Source organism: Globicephala melas, chromosome 1 (genome assembly GCF_963455315.2).
Source record: "Globicephala melas chromosome 1, mGloMel1.2, whole genome shotgun sequence".
Taxonomy (NCBI): domain Eukaryota; kingdom Metazoa; phylum Chordata; class Mammalia; order Artiodactyla; family Delphinidae; genus Globicephala; species Globicephala melas.
Window position 1 is genome coordinate 158,505,127 of NC_083314.1, and position 23,623 is coordinate 158,528,749.

General features: G+C 53.9%; 1 protein-coding gene across 5 annotated transcripts in view; it reads left to right on the forward strand.

Annotated features, from left to right (window-relative positions):
• Window positions 1–23,623, forward strand: part of GRIK3 (glutamate ionotropic receptor kainate type subunit 3) — a 243,945-nt gene that overhangs the window by 178,764 nt on the left and 41,558 nt on the right. For 4 of the 5 annotated variants that reach the window (XM_060307754.1, XM_070045534.1, XM_030869066.3 and 1 more), the window contains exons 6-10: window positions 1,217–1,390; window positions 2,111–2,254; window positions 7,756–7,863; window positions 11,154–11,267; window positions 19,684–19,887. In XM_060307754.1, the coding sequence (XP_060163737.1) occupies window positions 1,217–1,390; window positions 2,111–2,254; window positions 7,756–7,863; window positions 11,154–11,267; window positions 19,684–19,887 (744 nt within the window). Of the gene's footprint in view, window positions 1–1,216; window positions 1,391–2,110; window positions 2,255–7,755; window positions 7,864–11,153; window positions 11,268–13,601; window positions 13,997–19,683; window positions 19,888–23,623 lie in introns of those variants that run through there. The other variant, XM_060307758.1, reaches the window with a different exon arrangement.

Genomic DNA, 23,623 nt, shown 5'->3' on the forward strand with positions numbered 1-23,623 from the left:
TGCTTCTATGTGACATTGAAAGGACGCGCTGCTCTCCGTCTGCCTTATCTCCAAGTTTGGGTAATTTTTCTTAAGACGACAGAGCTCTGCTCCACTCCTCACACCAGCCCCCACCTCGTGCCAGCTCTTCTCAGCCTAGCACCTGGCCCCTCCCTCTTCAGCCCACCCCCCTCTTTCCCTTTGCCCCCTGCCCTCCCCAGCTCACCGTGCCCCAGAGCTAAAGCTGGCAGGAGGGGCTGAAGCTGGGCTGCCCCCGTACATTAAGGCCTGTCTTCCTGGCTTTTAGGCCATTGCACCAGACGGGACATGACCTGGCCCACAGACAGACAGACTGACTGCTCCTAGGAGGCAGGGGGTGAGGGGGCCCGGCTGATGATGTGGGGCAAGGGTAGAGAAGAGGACAGCTATACTCCTTCAGTCTCAGGCAGAAGAGACTATTTTAATTTAATTCTTTTATCCAAGTGTAGTTGATTTACAGTGTTGTATAAGGTGTGCAGCAAAGTGATTCAGTTATGCATGTATAGCTAGATATCTATTCTTTTTCAGATTCTTTTCCATTGTAGGTTATTACAAGATGTTGCATATAGTTCCCTGTGCTATACAGTAGGTCCTTGCTGTTTATCTGTTTTATATACAGTAGTGTGTATCTGTTAATCCCAAACTCCTAATTTATCCCTCCCTCACCTTTCCCTTTGGTAACCCTAAGTTTGTTTTCAGAAGAGACTGTTTTAAAATACCCTCTCTGGGGGGATAAAATCCTCCCTTCACCCTCCCTCTGGGTAACTTGGAGATGCCCAGACGCAATGCCCTTTGTCTTCCCAAAGCGGACGTCCCCCAACAGAGGATGACGGTCATGACCATTATCAAGCTCCTTTGCTGTTCCAGGCTGGGCATTTGATGTCTACTGCTTCACTGGGGCCTAAAGAGGAGGCATGATCCCCATTTTGTAGATGAAGAAACAGGCTGAGCAGTGTGTCTGAGGTCCAGCAGAGTAAGTGGGGTCAGCCACCAGGCAGGCTGGCTGGACTCCCCCACGCTCAAGTGGACTCCAAGCGCAGTGCTCCCATGGGTGCTCCATCCTCACTGCTGAGCCTCACCTCCACAGGGCTCTGCAGGGAGCTGCGGCTGCTCTGGGGTCCCAGTAGGGAGTGTGGGAGGTGAGGCTGGAACTCACAGCCAGGCCACACTTTTGTTTACTGAAACTCTCTCTGTCAAGGATCTTTATGCATTAGACCTGGAGCCCTACCGCTACTCAGGGGTGAACCTGACGGGATTCCGGATCCTCAACGTGGACAACCCCCATGTCTCGGCCATCGTGGAGAAGTGGTCCATGGAGCGGCTGCAGGCGGCTCCCCGGGCAGAGTCTGGCCTGTTGGATGGAGTGATGATGGTACTGCGGCCGGGAGGGCCAGACCTGGGGGCTCCCCTCCCTCCCTCCTTCCCATGATTCCTTCCTCCGCCCCTCTGTTCCTCCCTCCCTCTTTCCATTCCTTTTCCTTCCTTCCTCCCTTCCTTCCTTCTTTCCTTCCCTCCTCCCTCCCTCCCTCCCTCCTCCCTCTCCTCCTCCCTTCCTTCTCTCCTTCTTCCCTGTTTCTTTTTTCCCTCCCACTACTTTCCTTCTTAAGACCTGCCCTGTATCTGCCAGACCTTGGGCCAGGGGCCAGGGACACAAAGGAATCAGACAGAGTCCCACCCCAAGTGTGGGAGTGCAGGCACGGAAACAGGTGGTTACAGAGAGTAGGAATAAGGACTAGTGGGTGCTGGGCACGGGGGACTTTCAGTTGTGGCTGGCAGGAGGCTGGGGAGGCCGGAAAGCTGAAGGTGTGCGTCGGGGCAGGCGATAGCAGGGACAACGGCACGGGGTGGCGGGGCCTGGCAGAGAAGGTCTGAGCTGCGGAGGGAGGGAGTCCGGTGTCTGCAGAGCTGCAGAGGCAATCCGAGCTTGGCTTCTCACTCGGAGCAGGGACACGGTCACCTCCAGGGTCTCAGGGCCTTTCCCTCACCAGGACCCCCTTGCCTCTGGTCGGGGAGGAGAAGGGAGACAGGGCAGGGTGAGCTGGGGACTCTCGGGCCCGAGCTACTCTCAGGCAACCCTGGGCCTCCCCTCCAGACTGACGCGGCCTTACTGTACGACGCCGTCCACATCGTGTCCGTGTGCTACCAGCGGGCGCCCCAGATGACCGTGAACTCCCTGCAGTGCCATCGGCACAAGGCGTGGCGCTTTGGCGGCCGCTTCATGAACTTCATCAAGGAGGTGAGTGCCCCCCACTCACCAGGACGGCGCCAGGGCCATCTCCTGGGGGCCGCAGAGCAGTCAAGGGCCCAGTATGGGAGTCAGACAGCACTGATTTCCAATCCACGTGAACTTGGGCCAGTCGCCTCACATCTCTGAGCCTGTTTCCTAGGGTGAAAATGGGCTCAATAGGGACCAATCTAGAGGATGACTAAGGGGCTGAGTCTTTGGCATATAGTACGTGTTCAGTGGGCGGTCGGCGTTGTCAGCAGGACGAAGAGTGGGCTTTAAATGACAACAGATGAGGGTCTTTGCCTCCAGCTGTGTGACCTCAGGCAATCTAGGGAAACTTGCTGAGCCTTGGCTGCCTCATGGGGATGCTGTGAAGACGAAATGAGGCACCATGTGGACAGTGCTTAGTCCCGAGGGCAGAGGAGGCCCATCGGCCAACTTCCCAGCCAGGGTCCCTACTGGGACCCGGCTCTCCTGGCACCATGGCAACCATGAAGAAGTCCCATCCATGGAGCTGAGTCAAAGGAACCAGAGAGCAGAACCTGTCCTGCTGCTGAGAGGATGACCATGGAAATACACAGTGCCAAAGTTTAGTGTCAGACTCTCCATCACTGTTCTCCTTACGGATGGCAGAATTTATTGTTCACATTTTACAGATGGGGCTGCTCAGGCCTGGGCTTGTACCTTGGCTCCATCACAACAAGCTGCGTGACTTTAGGTGAGATGATTAGCTCTTTGATCCTCAGTTTCCTCAACTGTAAAATGGGTATAGTAAGAGTTCCTGCCGCAAAGCATTGTTGAAAAAACAGGGTGAAAAACTATGTGCGAAGCATGTAGCCCAAGGCTAGGCAGAGTCAAGTCCCAGTAATGGTAGGTGAGGGAGGCTCAGGGGGCCGAGATCTAGGCAGGGTTACTCTGGGCCAGAGGGAGTGACCTGTCCAGGGCAACAACAAGTGCAGTTAGGGGAAGCCCTCTAGGAGGGCTCCATATAGACCACCTCTTTGCAGCCATCACGATGGACCAGGAACGAAGCAGTCTGCTTTGAGAGTTCATTCATTTATTCACTACCTATTTGTGCAGGTCTGCTGGGTGGCCGGCACTGAGCCATGCGCTGGGGATCCAATGGGGCTAAAACAGACGGGCCCCTGCACGGACAGAGCTCACCGCCTAGGGAGACGTCCATCAAGTCATCCCATTAATGAACGTAATCCCATACGCAAAGGAAGGCCACACAGTGAGGGTAAATAGCAAAGAAACCCACCACTCAGCAGACAGAGCAGCTTGTCCGGAGGTCCCAGTTCACCATGACTGCTTGGGACGAGGCCAGTGACACCTCCTGTGTTTTAGAAAGACACTAAAAGGCATACGGCTTTAAAGTCTGATGCACTGCCTTTGGGCTTTTCTCTGCCTCTTACCAGCTGTGCGGCTTTAGATAAATTCCTGGACATTCCCGAGTGTTAGTTGCCTCACCTGGCAAACACCAGCTAGTAGTCATCATGAGGGAGCACTTATATCCTTGGCACCAGTCCCCTCAGCCCTAGAAGGGGCTCCAGTATCAGATGTTATGGTAGAAGAGGACAATGAGAGTCCCTTCTCATCCTACCCCTCAGAACTGCGGAGGAAGTCTGATTGTCCGATGCCCTGAGCGAGGCCTGGCTGGCCTGGGCAATCACCGGCTTGTTCTCTGGGAACTCGAAAGCCTGATTTCCAGCCCCGTGAGCCTCCTTCCTCGGCAGGCTCCAACCCAGTAGCTAGAGGTTGGCATGGGTTTCTCAGTGACGGAGCCCACAACCCTAGGACCCTTAGGAGCCAGACGTAAGTGTCTTTGAAGCTTAACTACTTTTTAGCTGTGTGGCCTTAGATAAGCTACTGAACCTCTCTGTGCTGCAGGTCCTCCCGTACAATGGAGATAATACCAGGGCTGTTGTAGGTGTAAGTGAGTTGTGGTGTGTGAAGCACTTAGGGCAGCGCCTGGCACAGAGCAAGTGCCAAGCTGATTGGCTGCTCTTACTATTATTTCTATCATCACGACTGTCGTCACTCTGGCTTCTTGCTCCCTGGTGGGTTTCCAGCTAAAGAGGATCTCCAGGCCCCAGAGCTTCAGGGACGTCCCCTACCCATTCACCCTTGCCCCCCGCAGCGCTCGAGGCTCAGTCCTGAAGCCCTAAAGGGAGCAGATGAGTCACTGTCGTGCCACAGAAAGGGTAGCCTCCTTCTCCACCACCCCCCAACCCGGCACCGGCACCGACCGGCCCACACTGGCATACCTGGCCCTCCTGTTTCCTGGCCCCAGCCCAGTGAACAGCCCTTACCACTCACTCTTCTTCACAGAGTCCTTTCACAAACAACTTTGTCTCCAGTCCATTTTAGGGAAGTGGAGACCGAGGCCCAGAGCAGCTGCGGGGCTCCCTCATGGCCCTACAGCTGGCCACCCCCGGGACCCAGGTACCCTGCCTGAGCCCAGTACACCGTCTTCCCTCAGACCATTCCCAAGTTGCCTGTCTCCCCATCTGCCTGCGTGACAGTAAATCATTTTAAAGACTTGGCATTTCCGAGAGGAGCTGGAAAATACCAGGCCGGAGTTCAGAGCGTGTGAAGCGTCTTTCATTTAGCAAGTCCTGCGTGGCAGCTGGAAGGGGCGGGAGGGCTGGGAAATGTCACGGGGAGGAGCTGCCAGCGGCTCCCTGCCCTGGCCCTGCCCCTGCCCGACTGCCCACAGACAGGCCACGCACCTGCTGACATTTAATTCCTCTGTAGCTGACAGGGAGGAAGGCTTCCCTCCAGTGCAGGTTTGAGGGCACCTGCTGTGATTTCCCTGGGGGCTGAGAGGTAGCCCAAGGGGGGAGGGGCCCCAGGCAGAGGAGGGGGAAGGCAGAGGGGCTGGGGAGCGAGCCTCAAGGAAGCTGAGCCTTCCTGTGAAGTCACATACAGTGGCCTTCACCGTCACCGATGCATTTTTTTAATTGAAGTAAAATAATGTATAACATTATGTAAGTTTCAGGTGTACAACGTTATAGTTCCACATCTGTATACATTACAAAGCGATCACTGCTGAAGGTCTAGTTACCATCCGTCACCATACAGTTGACCCCTCCGCCCCGTGTGCCCATGCCCCAACCCACTTCCCCACTGGTAACCACCAATCTGCTCTCTGAGTCAGATGCATCTTTAAATCTCCGTCCCCAACCCCAATCTCCAGCTCCCTGGGCTTCATAAACTCTCCCCAGTCAACTTGGGCATGATGACCCCAGCTCTTCAGCTCCACTGAGCACAGTGAGAATCTGCCCGGCACCACCATTACTTGGGACCCACAGAGCTCAGTCCCTCTTCGAGCCTCAGTGGCCATGACTGTAAAATGGGGGCAATCATGACACCCACCTTGCAGGACTGTGATGTGAAGTGGATGAGCTCATGCAGGGAAGCTAATCACGGATGAGCCTTCTGTGATAGGGTTTTTCCTGAGGCCTCAGGCCATGGCCCAAGTGACCATCCCTCCCCCTCCAGCCAAGGGCCAGCCCTAATCCACGGAAGCCCTATGGAAGGAGGCTGACTAAGGAAAAATAATAGCCGGGGTTGTATATGCCAGGCACTGTGCTAAGCCCTTTATGCACTTTTGTTACCACCCGTGAAATAGGTCATTTTCCTCTTTCCGAAGCTCAGAGAGGTTGGATGCTTTGTGCAAAGCACTCCTTCCATCCCCTTTTGATTTCCAGAGTCCCAGAACCCTCCTAGGCGTGCCCCTCCACCTGAGCTAATATAACACATGCCTGTCTACACGCTAATACACAAGACTTGACAGTGCCGGACAGCTGCCCGAGTGCTCGGCCGTACGCTGGCCTCTCACCGTTGTGGCCTCTCCCGTTGCGGAGCACAGGCGCCGGACGCGCAGGCTCAGTGGCTATGGCTCATGGGCCCAGCCGCTCCGCGGCATGTGGGATCTTCCCGGACCGGGGCACGAACCCGTGTCCCCTGCATGAGCAGGCGGACTCCCAACCACTGCGCCACCAGGGAAGCCCTCCCGTGGGTTTTAATGTGGAATCTATAGATAGGCCTCCAGGGATCTGGGAACCCGTGAACTTGTGGGTCGTATTGTGAGTGCAAGGGGAACCTTCAGCCATGGAGAGGCTCTGGAGCCCTCTCCAGGATCTGCAAAGTTCATGACCCCAGTGGGGTGAGGAACCCACGGGGCCCACACACCGAGGCTGCTGTGGAGGCTGCATGAGGCGAGCAGTGTGAAGCCCCTTGTATTGCTAACGCTACGGGCCTGCAGGCAAGGTGTATCTAGAAGGGGAGTCGGCAAGCTTTTTCTATAAAAAGGGTCAGGTAGTAAATATTTTGGACTTTGCAGACCAGTCTCTATTGCAACTGTTCAACTGCAAAGTTGCAGCTCAAAAGCCGTCAAAGACAATAGGTAAACCCTACGGGCGTGACTGTGATCTCATAAACTGTTTACAGAAACAGGCAATGGGGCTTCCCTCGTGCCGCAGTGGTTGAGAGTCCGCCTGCCGATGCAGGGGACGCGGGTTCATGCCCCGATCCGGGAAGATCCCACATGCCGCGGAGCGGCTGGGCCCGTGAGCCATGGCCGCTGAGCCTGCGCGTCCGGAGCCTGTGCTCCGCAACGGGAGAGGCCACAACAGTGAGAGGCCCGCGTACTGAAAAAAAAAAAACAGGCAACGGGCCCATTTGGGCTTTGACCCATAGTTTGCCAACCCCTCCTTTAGAAGATGGAGCCCTTCTTAGTTTGGGTCCTGTTCCTTCTCTGAACCTCTGCCTGCCTCTCTCTGTGTTAATGATGCTAAAGGCAAGAAAAAGTAGCAAAAGTACCATTTATTCAGGTCTTAGGTTGTACCAGGCACTGTTCTCCATTTTTCAAGGGACTTAACTCATTTCGCCCTCATAGCATTTTGGTAAGATGGGTAATATTATTAGTTCCATTTTACAGATGAGGAAACTGAGGCAGCGAGGTGAAATGAAATCCCAGGTCCAACTGGGGTTGGACCCTATATTCTGACCCCAGTTCTTAACCAGGGCATGGGTGGAGCAGGGGCAGGGGTGGGAGACCTTCTCTGTCACCCCCGGCTCTCTGGGGGCTACTCCCAAGTGTTTGGTCCTACAGCCAGAGCTGGCCTGGCCCCTTGGCTTTCTGCCCCTCGGCAGGTCTCGCCTGCCGCGGCCTGCCTGCCTGCCTCCTTGCCCGTCTCTGGGGACCCAACGTGGACTCCCCCTTCTCGTGGCTTCAAGGCGGGGGCTCATCTGAGCGCATCTATGATCGGTGTTGTACATGAGAAGGTGCGAGTGTAAAGCTGGCTGAAGAGCATAATAGAATTTGTGGAAATTGCTGGCTCGTACCACAGCCCTAGCAATGATGGAGGTGATTATTAATTAATCATGGTCTTGGGGGAACAGTATCAGTGCAAGGAGTAATTAAAATGAAGCATTGTACAGTTGTACCGAATGATGATTTATGAGCCCGAGGAATTGCTGCTCTGCCCTCTCCCCTCCGGCAGGCTCAATGGGAAGGATTAACGGGAAGGATTGTTTTCAACAAAACCAGTGGCTTACGGATGGATTTCGATCTGGACATCATCAGCCTGAAGGAAGATGGCCTAGAGAAGGTGTGTGGGCTCAGGAGTGGGAGGGCAGGCCAACAAGCAGAGGCTCTTTAAATCCCCTAAACAGACCCCAGGCAGAGACCCAGAGCAAGGGGGCAAGACCCAGTCCATCTGCCCCCTTGGGACTCAACATGACCCAGTGTGGCCAGTGCCTTGGCCCATCAGAGAACATGAAGGCCTTCTCAGACTGGAGGGGTGCAGAACCCAGTGGCCTGTCCATGGCAGATACCCAAACCATCACCCTGTGAGCAAGGGCCATCAGAGATGCTTACCCTGGAAAGGAGATGAGAGGCTCAAGGGGCAGACGGACTAAGTCCCTGCAGGGCTGTCATGGGGCAGAGGGACAGACGTGTCCTTAGGTAAGAGAAACTTTCTAATGACCAGGGGATGCCTTCATGGGGAGTAATGAGCTCACTGTCACTGGAGACATTTAAGCAAAGATTGAACAAAGCGATTGCTTGTCTGGGGGACTGGAGGTGATTCTTACTCTTGGAGAGAGGTTGAAGCAGGTGGATTCTGAACTCCCCACTGTACGCTTCTCAGGCCTCTGTGATTCCGGGGAATTTCAATGCAGAAAGCAAGCCCACGGGGCTGGGCCTCCCATCTGGTTGCCATAGAAATGTTTGTAATGGGGCCGATTCTGATCCCTGGGAACCTTCAGCATATTCTGACAAAGTCAGGTTGCTGACCTGAGAAGGGAATTTCACATTAGCCCCTGATTCTCAGCATCCCCTGGGACCTCGGAGCTAGGGGCTCAGCCACACCCTCTCCCACAGCAGGCTGGTCTCTGGGAGCCACCAGGGCACCTCTCCAACCCTGGGAGAGGGGGGTGTCTAAAATGCAAAGAGGCCAGAAGTGAAGTGGCCACCCCGATCCTTCAGGAACCCTTGATTCCTCTGCTCTCCTCCTCTGCCCTCTCTGGTCCGGGCCTCTTCCCTGGATTATTTTAACACCCCAACCTGGCTTCCCACCTCCACTCCCGGGCCCTCCAGCCATCCTGAGTGTACACACAGATGAAGCTCTATCCTGCCCTGGGACTGAGCATGGCTCCCCAGTGCCAAAGCATTCAGTATCAGTCCCTCACCCGGCCTCGAAGGCTCTCCAGGAAACGCCCCGGTTGCCTCTCCAGGCCTAGTCTCCACTGCCCCACCCACAAACGTTCCCCATGGCCCAGTCATACCCACTCCCTCCTGCACCTCCTTTGCCCTTGCGAGCTCCCCAGTTGCACGAGTAGCCTGTTTCCTTGGTTCATTCCCACAGTCATGGACCTGGCGCTGCCTGTGTTGCACTTTGTGGCCGAGGTGACTTCATTAAATCCTGAGTTTCCCACGGACTCATGGGGCCACTGTGCTGGGGCCGGGTGGCCAGGGCAACCACTCTTCTGCAACTCTTTCAGCCACATACAGCATCAGTCCCCTAAGGACAGGCGCTGTGCCCTCTGCTCCTAAGATGATCGCGGCCCGTTGGTCCAACCCTATTCAAACTATAGCTTATCAAGCACTCTGCCAGCTCCAATTTAAACTCCTGCAGTGCTAGGGAGCCCCCTTCCTCCTCTGGCAGGACTACTGCAATAGTTGTCACTCAGTCTGTCTCAGTCGCTGTCTCAGCTCTCCATCTCTGGGGATAGCCTAAAATTCTAAGGATGGCAGTTAGATGGCAGGTATGCCACCACCTCCCACTCCTGCGCCTGTGGCAGGCATCAGTAGTTGCCCATCAGAGCACTCTTGCCATCTGAGCCTACCCGCAGCTCCCGCCAGCCCTCCAGCAACGACACAAATCGACCACAGCTACTACTCGAGAAAAACTCTTTACTATACCTAGACACAGGTGAGCAGATTGAGGGCGGAGAGCCTCTGAAGCCTGGGTCCTCCTCAGTCTTAACTGTTCTCGCAATCCCACGGCACCTGGTGTCCAGCAGGTCCTGCAGTTGGAGCTCAGTGGATGCTTGCTGGGGTGAGAGCTCCTGCTGGTCACTTGGCTGCCAGCCAGCTGTCTGTTGAGCGCCTCCTGCACCCAGGCCCACCGCTGGGGTCCCTCATGCTGGGCTGGGCTCTGAGCTCAGCCCCCTTGAGAGAAGAGCCTCTTTGACGCTGTCTGCTTGTCTGCTCTCCTCTTGGCTCTGGGGGCGGGGTCTGCATAGACAGAGATGCTACCCGGAGAGGGTGCTGAGCCCCCAAACACAGCTGCTCTGCCTCTCATCACTTCTGTTTGCTAAGCCGGGTCATAACTGATCCAGCCAGCTCCAGCCGGTGGCTTTGGGGGGATTAAGGCAGAATGACGCAAGCATAATTACATGTCTCTCTGCTATGCATAGCTCTCTTAATGGGATGTTTGCATTCGGCCTCCCTGTTTAATTGATTAAGTTTCCTGAGTACCCCACCCCAACTGGGACAAGGACAGAATGGGCAGGCCAGAACCTTCCTTGAGAGAGAGGAACTGCGATGGACACAGAGCTGGGCAGAGTTGGGTCCCAGAGGATCTTCAATAGGCCCAGGGCTTTAGAACGATTTGTAAACTTGATTTTCCCTTGCTTCCCTCCAGCCCCAGGCCTCGTATCCACAAGGGCACCATGGGGACAGAGGTTATGCCACCTCGGCCAGAGTGTCTGCCACCATTAGGTGTAAAACCACAAAGCAAACTGCCTTCTAAGCGAGTGGCATCCAGTGCCCCCAGTGAGGGTTTTCTACTCTATTCTGCCCCCAAATAGCTGCAAAGACCAGCGTCCTGCTACGCCTGCCTTCGTGCACGTGACACATCTCGTTGTCCTTCCACAGATGCCTAGGAGACATCTCCCTCGCCCCAGGCCCTGTCCTGGACTTTGGAGGGCATCTGGCCCCAGAGCTGGCACACGCTGAGACCCAGTGAGCAGCTGGGTGCCCAGGTCTTCCCCAGGAGGCGGGAGGCCCCCCAGGCTCAGGGTGACTCTGTCCCAGGGCAGGACCTGGCCCTAACCCTAACTGACTTCCTCATGGCGTCTGCTCCATCCCAGGCTGGCTTCCGCTGTGCTCCCTGGGCCGCCTTTATGTTCGTTTTCTCCCTCTGCATTTTCCCTTCCAGCTGTGGCGGGTTTGCTAGCAAATGGGGAGGTGGCAGAATTCAGGAGACTGAACACCTTGGGGTCTTCCTCTGGGAAGGAGGGAGGCAGCAGGGTTGCCAGAAATGTTAGCTCGAAACACATTAGCAATGACGATACTCATGAAGGATGGGAAGGAGACGAGGAGGTTGCTGGCGTGGAGAAAGGATGGAGAGACCACGGACTCAGCCTCCTGTTCTCCATCTGTCTGTCCATCCAGGTTGGGGTGTGGAGTCCTACCGAGGGGCTTAACATCACGGAGGTTGCCAGAGGCCGAGGTCCTAACGTCACCGACTCTCTGACGAACAGGTCCCTCATCGTCACCACTGTGCTGGTAAGAGCTGCAGCCCTGCAGGAGCGGCTGTGAGCTGGGGCGGGCTGGCCGTCGGGGTTGGAAAGACCTCTCCATCACCCCACCCAGCACAGGCCAGGCATCTCTTATGAGGCTGCTGGGAGGCTGGAAGATGGGGGAGGAAGGTGGAAACATTTGAGTGTCCCTCAGAAAGCCCCCAGCGAGCAGATGGGAGACAGCAACGCTGCTCGTGGCCACAGGCCAGAGACCCCAGGAGGTGGCTGTGAGCAGCCTCTTCCCAAAGGCAGAGCAGGCCAGCCCTCCTGCCTGTCTGGGACCTGCTTGGCCAGCCCTGCTGCAGAGGCCTGTGTGTTTGCATCTCACTCTCACCCAGTCCCTGAGCCCCTGATGCCTGATAGGAACTGTGATGGGTAGAAGGAAGGAGGGGTGACCTGCCTTCTGCACCAGGACTTGGGGTCCACCTCTTCCACCCCAGTTCCCAGGAAAAAGGCCCTTCCCACTGGTACCCCCAGCCCGGCAGGTGCTGGGAGCCCACACACGTGCCACCGCCCACAGTGTCCTGTCCCGAGTGCTCCTGGCCACGGCTATGACCTTTCTCCCTGCCACCCTCCCTCCACTGCCCAGGACTGAATAGTGCTTTCTTCTTCTGACCATTTCAACCCAAGGAATGGCTTTTGGGGTCTCCCAGGCTCTGTGAGCCTTGAAACTCAGGGCGAGCAGAAGGACACCCAGGCTGCTAGCCTCCTTTGGCCAGTGCTGTGCCCACTCCACGTGCACCAGCCCTACCTGGAAGGCCTCCAGGGTGTCCGGAGGCTCAGGACTCACCCTCTCAGAGACGTAGCACTGCTCTTGGGGCCCAAGCTGGGCCATGTAGTGGGGAGGCAGCCTGATCACAGCCCGGTGGATTCTGACCAAAGGCCCTTCGAGGACAATTTTGGCCCTGGTCAGCTTCTCCTTATAATGAAGCAAATATGATTGTCAGGACCATGTGCTGAGGTCACTCTGTACCAAAAAAGGGAGCTCAAGCTGGTTTGGCCAGGCCCTACTGGACGGTCCTATGCCCTCCCTCTAGGGCCAGGTATGTGCTCAGTGGCTGGGTGGCGGACACCATGGAGGAAGAAGGGATGTAATAGCTAAATCCCACCCTCCCAAGAATCTAGTGAGCAGCAGACTCCAGGGGCACCGTCAGCTTCCAGGGAGCAATTGTAGCCTATGGCTGTCATCCCCAGTCTCCAGGCTTACGACTATTTAGAGGATCCATGTTAAAGCTGATGGAGACCTAGCAATTCTGAACATGCTGCTGATAGAGCCAGAAGGAGATGGCTGGGGAGACACCTCTCCACACCCACCTTTCGGGAGTGAGACCCTCACTGGCATCTTCCCCAAAACCAGACATCCTGCCTGCCTGATTGACATTTTGTTAACTAAAAAAATATAAATATCAAGTATAAAACCAGTAAGTCAAAAGATCTCATCAGGAACAGGGGAAAAAATTGTAAAAACAAAAAATTTAGAGATGAAAAATAAAATAAAGCTGTAGTATATGACATGGAGGATATAGCCAATATCTTATAATAACTATAAAGGGAGTATAACCTTTAAAAATTGTGAATCACTATATTGTACACCTATAACATAATAAAAAATAAATGAAAAAGAATAAAGCAAAAAATAAAGATTAAAAAGACATGAAAAGAGCAAAGGGGTTAGAAGGAAGTGTGATGAGCAATTAAAGGAATATTAATGTGGATAAAAATAGAAAAGATAAAAGGAAAGTTGAAAGAGAACAAAATAAAGGTGAAAAGGAAAATAATAAAGAGAAAAATGAAAATAAGGAATGAGATTAAAAGGAAAGCTACCAAGACAGACAAAAAAATAAAATAAATAATTAACAGCTCTGGCTAGAGAAGGCGAAGAATGTAAACCCAAAATGTCAGAAAGCAAAAGGAAGAAAGTGTGAGAAAGCTAAAATATAAAAGGGTAAAAATAAACTAATAAAAAGGCGGTCAAAGATTAAAAGCAGAGCTGCATACAATGCGAGATATAACGAAAACACTTTTCAGAAGACGAGATTGAAAAAACGTAAAACGGAGGTGCTCAGACAGATTAGGAGAGAGAATTAAATGAGTTGAGTTGATTCAGCCACAAAACAATACTCTAACGGTAAGAGGGGAGCTAAAGATAATATACCAAAAGGGTGCAAAATACACACACCTTCAGTGACCACAGGGTTAAATTTTATTAAAGTGACAGCAGCCCGGTTTCAAGGGCATAAGACCCTTCTGCAAAGCCACAGGGAATTTATCTACAGCTGCAGAGGTAGAATCGCGCAGCTATTCTGTGCTCTTCTCACAGTTTCTTGGGCAATACTGGATGCTTCTTGCAAAGGTCCTGACCTGCTGCACTCAGTTGCTCACTGAGGGCCCCGCCCACATCATCCAGCTGGCTCTCAGCACCCCAAGGAAGGAGAGAAGCCCCGTTGGCTGGCAGCCTGGATGCAGCTCCGTCGGTTCCCCTGCCCTTCATCCGGGCAAACGGGAGCCCAGGAGCTCTTGGCGACATGCAAGTGTGACCAGGACACAAGGGCCAGACTGTGACGGTTAAGAGACTCAAACCTTTGGGTCTGAGTCCCGGCTTTACTGTTCACTAGCTGTACGACCCTGGAAAACTGCTTAGTCATTTGGTGTCTCTGTTCCCCATCTGCGAAAGAGAGGTGATAATAATTGTCCTTACTTCATGGAGTTGAGAGGATGAATGATTAATAACAATAAATGGCACGGAGTGTGTGCTGTCTAAGTAATGGCTGCTCTTGTTATTATTGATTATAAATCCAGTCCCCAGTAAGCTCGGGTTTTAAGTAAGCAGAATGAGAGTTCTCGAGAAAACCTCTGCTTCCATCCACAACCAGAGCCCTGAACTTCACTGAAGATTGACCCCTGACCATGGTCACAGAGCTTATCTCTGTCAGGGTGCATTATAAACTCTGAGCTTGGACTTGAATGTCTTTAAGGCCTGGTGGGCATTCCCTGGCTCACCACAGACCCCACCATTCCATACTGCTTACTCCTGGCTGCTTCTTATACAGGCATTTCCTGACTGGTCCCTGCAAGCGCTAGGGTTTGTGACCTCCTGAGCCCCTCGTAGCTCTAATCTCCTGCTGATACATAAAGCTCTACATCCCAACCACCACCTCAGGGTCTGAGCCCTTGACCCTGACACTGTGATAGTCCCCTACCCCTGGGCTCCTTTGCCTTGACCTCTGACATGGCTGCTGACCCACTTGAAGCAGATGTCCCACCATCCTCACCCCATCATGCAGGGTCAGATACTCGCATGGTCTGGGAGTGACCCGTGATCCAGCTTCCTCCAGCCCCACTGTCCAGAGATCATGGATGGTTGGGTCTACTTCTTCCCTGAGAGAAGCCCAGTCTTTCCCGGAGGCAGAGCGGGGACAGAGGATGTGACACACAGCCTTTACACTGGTCCCCAAGAAACTCTGTGTCCAGCTGAAAATGTCCTCGGAGTCTCCTGAAAGTCTCAGCGTGGTCTGCATGTCCCAGAGCCCTGGAGGGGTTGGTCAGGGTACAGTGCTCTCAGCTTGGGCTTTTGGGGACAGCAGCACCAGTTGTGGGGAGTGTCCAGCCCGGCCCAGCCCAGACGCTCTGGCTGAAAACCCAACCCCAAGCTTGGCAGCCTGAAAGCAGGGCCAGCACCTCCCACGGAGAGCACTGGCCCCGCCTCTCTGGAAGTGTGTTGTCAGGGCAACAGTGCTTTGAGTGTCAGGCAGGTACCGAGCCTGGGTGCAAGAACATCCCCCAGCTTTGCCCTGGAGAACAGGGCTGGACCTGAGACCCTGATGAGGGGGTCTCTCCTCCTCTTCTGGTCCCTGGGATCTGGATGTGGCAGAGAACACAGGGAGATATGGGGGCTGCCCCCAAAGCCCCCTCTCTCCTCCTCCATCCTGAATCCCGGGGTTAGGTGCTAAGGTCGCATTACCCTGGACAGACAGATGGACAGAGCCCGGACAGAGCCCTCTCTGATCCCTCAGAGCCACGGGCTCTTCCCCCTTCCTGAGGCGGAAGCAGCAGCAGCAGCAAGAGGCTGGAAGCCTGCCCTCCCCACCCTCTCCCTGCCAGGCCCCAGCTTCTGCTCAGGTTCGCTCTTCCGTGAGCTCGTGAAAAATTCATCTGCCCAAAGCTCTGCTCACACACCAAGAAAACACACTCAACTCGCTCTGGGGGGGGCCTGCTTTGGAAGGTTCAGGGTTCTTGGGGCTGCTGAAGTGAGTAGTGGTGTCGGCACGCGTGTGGGCACCTGTGCAGGTGTGGGATTGGCTACACACAGGTGTCTGGACGTGCACCGTCAGGTGTGTTTGTGCCATGTGCGCATTGTAACCCATTGAGGTGCAACTGCTAGGCAAGCCGGACCTGCACACCTGGCACAAGAGAGGAGAAGCTGGGGAGACCAGGATGTGGACTGGGAGAACCATCCCAGGCCAGGAACCACTCTAGGCTCCACCTGCTGGGAGGACTGGACTCCTAATGCTCTGTCCTGGTTCTAACTGGCAGAAGCCGAGGCCTGGGGGCCAGGGTCCTTGGCTTCCGTGTCTGAGCAGGTCAGACCATCCGAGAATGCGGTGTATTCGTGCCAGCGGCATTGTGTGCATACACAGCGCGTGCGTGTGCAGGTGTGTGTTGAGATGGCCTAAGCCAGAAGGGGCTTGGGAACAGAGCTCTTAGGTAGGTGACCCTTGGCTTTCCCCACCCCCCGCCCAAGGCACCCTCTTCCAACTCCACAGGTCCTGTCACTCGGCTCTCACGCTGGTGAAACTAGACTGAGAAACTAGACTAAAAGCCCTAGCAATGAAAAGTAGGAAAAGGTTCTTTTTCTGGCCTCTTGTTTCCTGTGACTTGTTGCAGAGAAATATTACCCCCATTCCTACGGCTGTTCTCCCAGAGCAATAGGAGAGAGCGAAGTCATGAAATTGAGGGCACCTTCACTGAGCAATCGATTAGCAGCCGAGAGAGCTTGTGAACTGGCTGTCTGGACATTTCCAGTAATAAATTGTGAAATAGTCCATGAATAAGTAGTTGGCGGAGTTCAGAATTACCCCCTAGGAAATGTTGCAGGTCTAGAGACCCATTACTAAGGCGAGCACCGTTTTAATGCTCTGGGCTTTGGCTGTTAAATATGTATGCCATCCGCAAAGCACTTCCTGAAATTAATGGCATTTTACAGCTGCTCCAAAGGCAGCGTATTTATATGAAGATGTATAGATTCTGGGGCTGGGGTGGCTTCGCAAATGAAGTGCTAATTTTAGAGGATAGGGCCTGGGAGGGTCTCGGAGAGAGGGTCAGGAAGTGAGCTATCTCAGGGACCTTTCCTGAAATAGCTTTCCGCTGCTAGCTATGATTTTTAACCTTTGGTGACATTGGGCATGGTCTCTAGGCTGGACAGGTCACTTCAATAACAGGTCACCCCGTGCCCAGAAAGATGATAATGATATTAATAATATAATGATAATGATATTGCAGTTTACATTTGCCAGGCACTAAGTGCTTTTCACAGACTGACCCGTCTTATCCTAACAACAATCCTGTAAGGTAGATCCTATTATTATCCCCATTTTACAGAAGGAGGTCGATTTTGCTTCGGAATCTCTATGTGGTTGGTGGTTCACCTGGCAAAGAAGGTACCTTCTCTTTAATTCTTTCCTTGAGCTAACATCAGGGCTACCAGGTGCCGTGGCACAGTTCGTTCACTGCTCAAGAGCATCTGACCTAACAGTTGAGATGGGATTGAAGCCTCACCCAGGCCCTCTCACCAGGCCCTGTGCCAAGGTTCAGGGCAACACCATCCCAGAGATTAATTTGCACGAAGGCAGGGTCCACAGTAGCCTAAGTTCCCTTCCCTCCGTGTAGTCTCAGCCCCTTCCCCGGCACCTCCTCAACTCTTTTCTGCAAACTTGTGAGCTGCTTGGTTAGAGCTGGGGACGGGAGGCACTGAGATTTAGCACACAGTCTAGCCAAAGGACCCAGCTTTTCACCCAATTAGACTGAGAGGTGGTTTGCTCAGAACCCCTTGGGGATTCAGACACTCCCTTGCCCTTTCTCTGCAACATCCCAAAGGACTGTTGAAAACCGAGAATGAATCAGGCATGGGATGGGATTTTGAGAAGCAGCGCTGCCGGGGAACCAGGGCCAGAGGATCTAGCCCGCCCTCCGCAGCAGGAGCCTGGTAAGAGGCTGCCGGTGGGTTTCTGTGCCTGAGAACCCCTGACGAGGGCCCTTCACTGCTCAGGGGCCCACAGTGTCAAGGGAATGGCCCCACCGCTTGAGAGAATGATGCGCCTCCAGATGAGGTGTGTGCTTTTCTTATGGGCGTGTGGGCGTGAGCTTCCCCCCACAGGCGGGGGGAAGGTCCCCCCCATCAGCTGAAGGCTCGAGGCATTCCTTCACGAGGGGGTACCAAGGTGGCTTGGGGGAAGGTTAAGGCCCAGAAAGAGACCAAGGAGCTACAGGCAGGAAGGACTGAGACTGAACTCCATCAGACTATAATTCAACTCTTGTGTGACCTTGGGCAACTTACTGACCTTCTCTGAGCCTCAGTTCTCTCATCTATCAAATGGGGATAATGTCACCTATCTTTTTTTTTTTAACATCTTTATTGGAGTATAATTGCTTTACAATGATGTGTTAGTTTCTGCTTTATAACAAAGTGAATCAGCAATACATATACATATATCCCCGTATCTCCTCCCTCTTGCATCTCCCTCCCACCCTCCCTATCCCACCCCTCTAGGTGGTCACAAAGCACCGAGCTGATCTCCCTGTGCTATATGGCTGCTTCCCACTAGCTATCTGTTTTACATTTGGTAGCATATATAAGTCCATGCCACTCTCTCACTTCGTCCCAGCTTACCCTTCCCCCTCCCCCCGTCCTCAAGTCCATTCTCTACGTCTGCATCTTTATTCCTGTCCTGCCCCTAGGTTCTTCAGAACCAGTTTTGTTGGGTTTTTTTTGATTCCATATATATGTGTTAGCATACAGTAATGTCACCTATCTTGAAAGCTTATGAGCCTTTTTCACTCCGAAAAAGAGTTTAAATCAATGCCTGGTGCATAGTAAGAACTCAGTAAATGATGAGTTTGCTGAGAGTTCAACCCGTCCACCTCCGTTCCTTACTCTGTGTATCTCATACTGGACGAGGTCAGTAGCTTCTTTCCAAGGTTTTCCTGCCTCTACTCCCAGTTATTCTTCGCAGTGTTGCCAGGGCTTTATTTCTAAATGAGAGATCAGACAGTCATGCCCTTTCAAAGCCCTTCACTGGCTCAAAGCCCTTCACTGGCTCCCTATCACGTGGGAGGGAGGGAACCTAATGTGGGACAGCTGTCACCTATGCTCTGGACCCACAGGCCACCTTCTGAGGACCCCCTGCCCACTAGGGAGAGGCACCATGTGACTCAGGGCCTCTGGCACAGTGAGGGGGTTAAGAGCTCCTGCTCTGGGACCACACCGACTTGAGTCAAATCCTCTCTCTCTGGCAGCTGAGTGACCTCCCACGAGTTACGTTATCCTCGTGGATTCACTTTGTACATCTACAGAATGGAGCTACCCCCAGAAGGCTGAAACTCAGGCTAAGGGAGGCGATACCAGCTACTGTCCACTGAACCCTCCTAATCTGCTGGGCTCTGCACTGGACCCCCACGGGCACCGTCTCGTCTGCTGATTTGCTGACGCCTGGCACGTGCAAATGCAAACTATCATAGTTATCAAGGATCACTCACTGGCAGGTCCTAACGCTGGGGACTAGATCCTTGGAAAGAGAGAAAGGTGTCAGGGAGCAGGGAGATCTCATCTGTTAGACAGGAGCTGGGGAGCAGTCAGGGAAGAGACGATGAAGGGCCTTCTGCAGCAGTGTGCTCACACTGGAGCAGACATCAGAACCCCCTGGAGGGCTTCTTGTAGCACACCTTGCCAGGCCCCACCCCAGAGTTTCTGGTTCAGTATGTCTGGGTGGGGCCCGAGAATGTGCTTTTCTGACAAGTTCCCGGGTGGTGCTGCTGGTCTGGGGACCACACTTTGGGGACCTCTGGCCTGTGTTGACAGTGCAACAGAGAGAGCGTGGGATTCAGAATCACAGTCTTGAGTTCGAATCCCAGTTCCACTAGTTTCTAGCTCTGTGATCATTGGACGATCAAATCCATAAGGACCTACTAAGTGCTGTGTGCACGTCAGTAGGTGGCCATCTGTGAGGCACAAAGTTGGCTCTCAGGAAGTGCGCTTTCCCTCTCCTGACTTAGCAGGCCATTCTGAGCAACCCCTAAAGATGGCTTAGAACACCCTTGCAGAGGACCTGGCCCAAGCTTTCTGGCCCCAGCTGGACCTGCCCCACCGACTCAGCCTTTGTCTGCCCCTCTCCCATCTGTCCCCGCAGGAGGAGCCCTTTGTCATGTTCCGGAAGTCCGACAGGACCCTGTTCGGGAATGACCGGTTCGAGGGCTACTGCATCGACCTGCTCAAGGAACTGGCCCACATCCTGGGCTTCTCCTACGAGATCCGGCTGGTGGAGGACGGGAAATATGGAGCACAGGACGACAAGGGCCAGTGGAACGGCATGATCAAGGAGCTCATGGACCACGTAAGTGAGGCGGGGGCACCAGGGACCAAGGACCTCCCAGGAGGCGTGGCTAAGTCCTCTGTGCACGTCAGGGTGGGGCATCCTGGCAGAGAGTGGCCCTGGGGGAAGGAGAGATGGAGACAAAGGAGCCATTGGTACAGGCTCACCCAGCACAGACTAAACATTGCCTGCCTTCCAGCTCAGGGCCTTCAACTTTCCAGAAGCATTTTCTATCAAATACCTGTTAATGAATGCAATGGATCTGTACCACCAGACCCCTCATATTCCTTCTCTCGTTTATCCTTACAACAACCCAGTGAGGTAGGTACTGTTATTACCACCCATTTAACAGACAAGGAAGCTGAGGCAGAGAGAGGTGAAGGTTCCCAGCTAGTAAGCAGTGGAGCTGGGACTCAAAGAATCTTTGGAGGCTCTCCGCTTCTGAAGCCTTGGGCTCTGACCTCTGCAGAAAGCCATCTGACCCCAGGACCCAGGGCAGGGAAGGTTCACATAGTAAGTCTTTGCAACCTGGAAAGCCTCAGCCAAAAGGATTATTATCACTTCGCCTCTCCAGGTACAGACAGGCAGCATCAGGGCCTTCTTGTGTTAGCCCTCCTGCGCCTGTCAGAGGGGAGCTGGGAAGGGAAGGAGGCTGGAGCTCAGAGCAAGAAGGCTCAAGCAGAGCCTCACTGGTGGAGTCACTTCCTCGGCCCTAGGAAGCGGGTCTCCCAGGGAAGGCTGGCGGCGGAGACTAATGGTAAAGAGCGTGAACTGGGGCTGGATTTGATTCCCACTCTCCCACTTACTAGCTGTGTGCTCCTGGACAAGTTTCTTAACCTCTTTGTGCCTCAGTTTCCTCAGCTGTAAAATGGGAATGATAATCATAGCCCCCTCCCCCACGGGCTGTTGTGAGGACTAAGTTCACCTATGTGTACTGCATAGTTAGTACCGTGTCAGTACTTGCTTCTGTTGTTTTTATTTTTATCATTACGGCTATTCCTTTGAGGCCGGGGAGGGGGCTTCAGAAAGTCCCTTTTTCTCCCTGAGCTCATTTCCTAACTCAACGGTGAGAATAATGATACCTGCCCTGTGTTCTTCCCCACTTGTTGTCAGAGGCGACAACTGGTGGGGAAACAGCTCCTAGATGGCGGAATTCAGTCGAAATGGGAGGGAGTGGTGTTGTCACCGTTATTGGTAATAACTGTAATTATTATGGAAATTAGTCAGCAAGCCCCACAGGCATCTCCATTTATCAGCTCCCCCCTCCCTCCGAGCTTCATGAGTGGGGCTTTGGAGCGTGGGGCTCCGGGTGGGTTCTGAGCCTGTCGCTTGCAGAGGTGAGGTGGGCTGGGGAGGAAGCGGGGATCCCGTGGACCGTGGAGGCCACATGCAGAAGTAAACGAGGCTGATGCCAGTCTTGCAACCCACAGCATCCCCAGGGGCCCGAGAGCTCTGCAGAGCCATTTGCAAAGGGGTGGATTAGAAAATCCAGCAGCAGCCAGATCTTCCTAAGCTGACCCTCAGCTGGAGAAAAGAGGGGGTCTCATCCCTGGCCTCCATGCAACCCGGTATCCATCAAGACCGTGGCCCCTGACGGCACATGCGGGCACCTTGTTAAACCCGATTCCCTACAACTGATAAGCCTGTTAATCCTAGCTTGGTGCCATTTTTAATAACATCGTAACCATTTATTAGTGTCGTCAGGTAATTAGTCTTCTCACTAGCTCATAGAAAGCGTGGTAAAAGCTTGGCAATATTATTACTTCCTTAGTAGGGATCTGAACGAAGATGTAAAAATGATGAATGCCCACCTTTGCAAGGATCTGCTCCCCGAGGCCCATTTGGAGGCCCTGGATGGAGCCTCTGACCAACAGGACTTAAGTCCTTCCCTGACACTCTGCTCATCTCTGTCCCATGCCACAGGCCTTCCAAGGAGCCAGGGTTATGGGGGAAGATAGGGTACCTAGAGGGTGTGTCCCTCTCCTGCTCACATACTTGCCTTCCCCGAAGTTGCCTCCAGCTATGGGAACAAAAAAGGTGATTGGACAGAGCAGTGATTTCTCCATCCATCACCCCATCTCTCTCCCCGATCATCACTCTCTCCATCTTTACTTCCTGCTCTCTCTCACTCCCCCTCCCCCGAAAGTCTCCTACTCTTGTCCCTGCCTTAAATTACTCCCATGCATTTTAATGACTTTGGAATTCAATAGAGATGGGTTCAAATTCAGGGTCTAGCACATTGTAGCTGACAGTGGGAAAGTTATTGAACCCCTCTGGCCTCTATTTCCACCTCTAGGAAATGGGAATAACTTTAAAAGCCTTCTGCCTAGGGTTCTTGGGAAGATTTAATGAGCTACAGAACAACATGCTCAGCACACGGGAGCTATCCTGCTCCTCCCCATTTCCTCCTGTCTAAAGTATGCACATAGGGCTTCCCTGGTGGCGCAGTGGCTGAGAGTCCGCCTGCCGATGCAGGGAACACGGGTTCGTGCCCCGGTCCGGGAGGATCCCACATGCCGCGGAGCGGCTGGGCCCGTGAGCCATGGCCGCTGAGCCTGCGCGTCCGGAGCCTGTGCTCCGCAACGGGAGAGGCCACAGCAGTGAGAGGCCCACGTACCGCAAAAAAAAAAAAAAAAGTATGCACATGGGTGGCCGTGATGGCAGTGGGAGAGTTGACCCCTCGGCCGTGGTCACCCTGGTGGGCCACAGTGGCCTGGGATCTAGTCCTTGCTCCTCTGAATCCAAATTGGAGCCTCAGGGAACTGACTCATACTGATCAGACTCACGGGGGATTGAGGCACCCCCAAGGCATCACCCCCTTTCTACACTAGGGGCCTTTCCTGACACCTACCATCAAGAGCTTCTGTCCTGGCACCACGAGCCTGGGATCCTGCTAGGGATTATGGAGACGGAGCCCTAAGTATGGAAAGCCTGAAGCCAAGAGGGCACGCTGCTGCTGGAGAAGGGGGCAAGAGACAAGCCTTGAAAAGCCTTGGGTGCTAAAGTGAGGAATTTGGTTTTAATCCTGTGAGCTACAAGGCACAGCTGAAAGATGTAGAGCAAGGGGGTGACATCAAATTGGGACTTGTGCTGCCGGGCTAAGCTGGGGCCAGTCTGGAGGCCAGCACTGGGACCTGGGTGGAGGAGAGCATGGTGGCCTCTGAAGGTTGTGGTCAGAAAGGAGGAAAGTAGATGGAATAGGATGGAGACATGAAGGTAGAATTGATGAGGTTGGTGATTGGCGGCATGAAGGAGGCAAGGAGAAGGGAGGGAGGAATCAAGGACAAGTTGTGAAATTCTAGCTTGGATGGCTGGGGCGGTGGTGAGGTCATCCCCACAGGATTTGGTAGAGGTTCAGACATCATGTTGGGATTGGGGTCTCAGGAGGTGGCTGCCGTAGGGCTGGGCACTCAGAGGAGGTGGCAGGGCTGGAGGTGGAGGTTTGGAGTCACGAACATAGCCTCGGGGGAACCTTGGGACACAGACAGAAACAGAGGCGGGGATTGCTGGGGAGAGAAGAGAGGAGGACCTGGGGTGGGACCCTGAATGGCATGGAAGTGTGAGGAGGGGATGAAAAAGAGGCCTCAACAAGATGCCCGAGCCCGCAAGGCCAGAGAGGAGGGAGGAGGGCCAGAGAGCATGGGTGATGGAGGCCAAAGGAGGAGAGGCTTCTGGGAAGGCATGGACACAGGGTCTAAAGCAGCAAGTGGGGAGGCGGAGGGAGACGAGGACAGAACAGCATCCACGAGTTGGCACA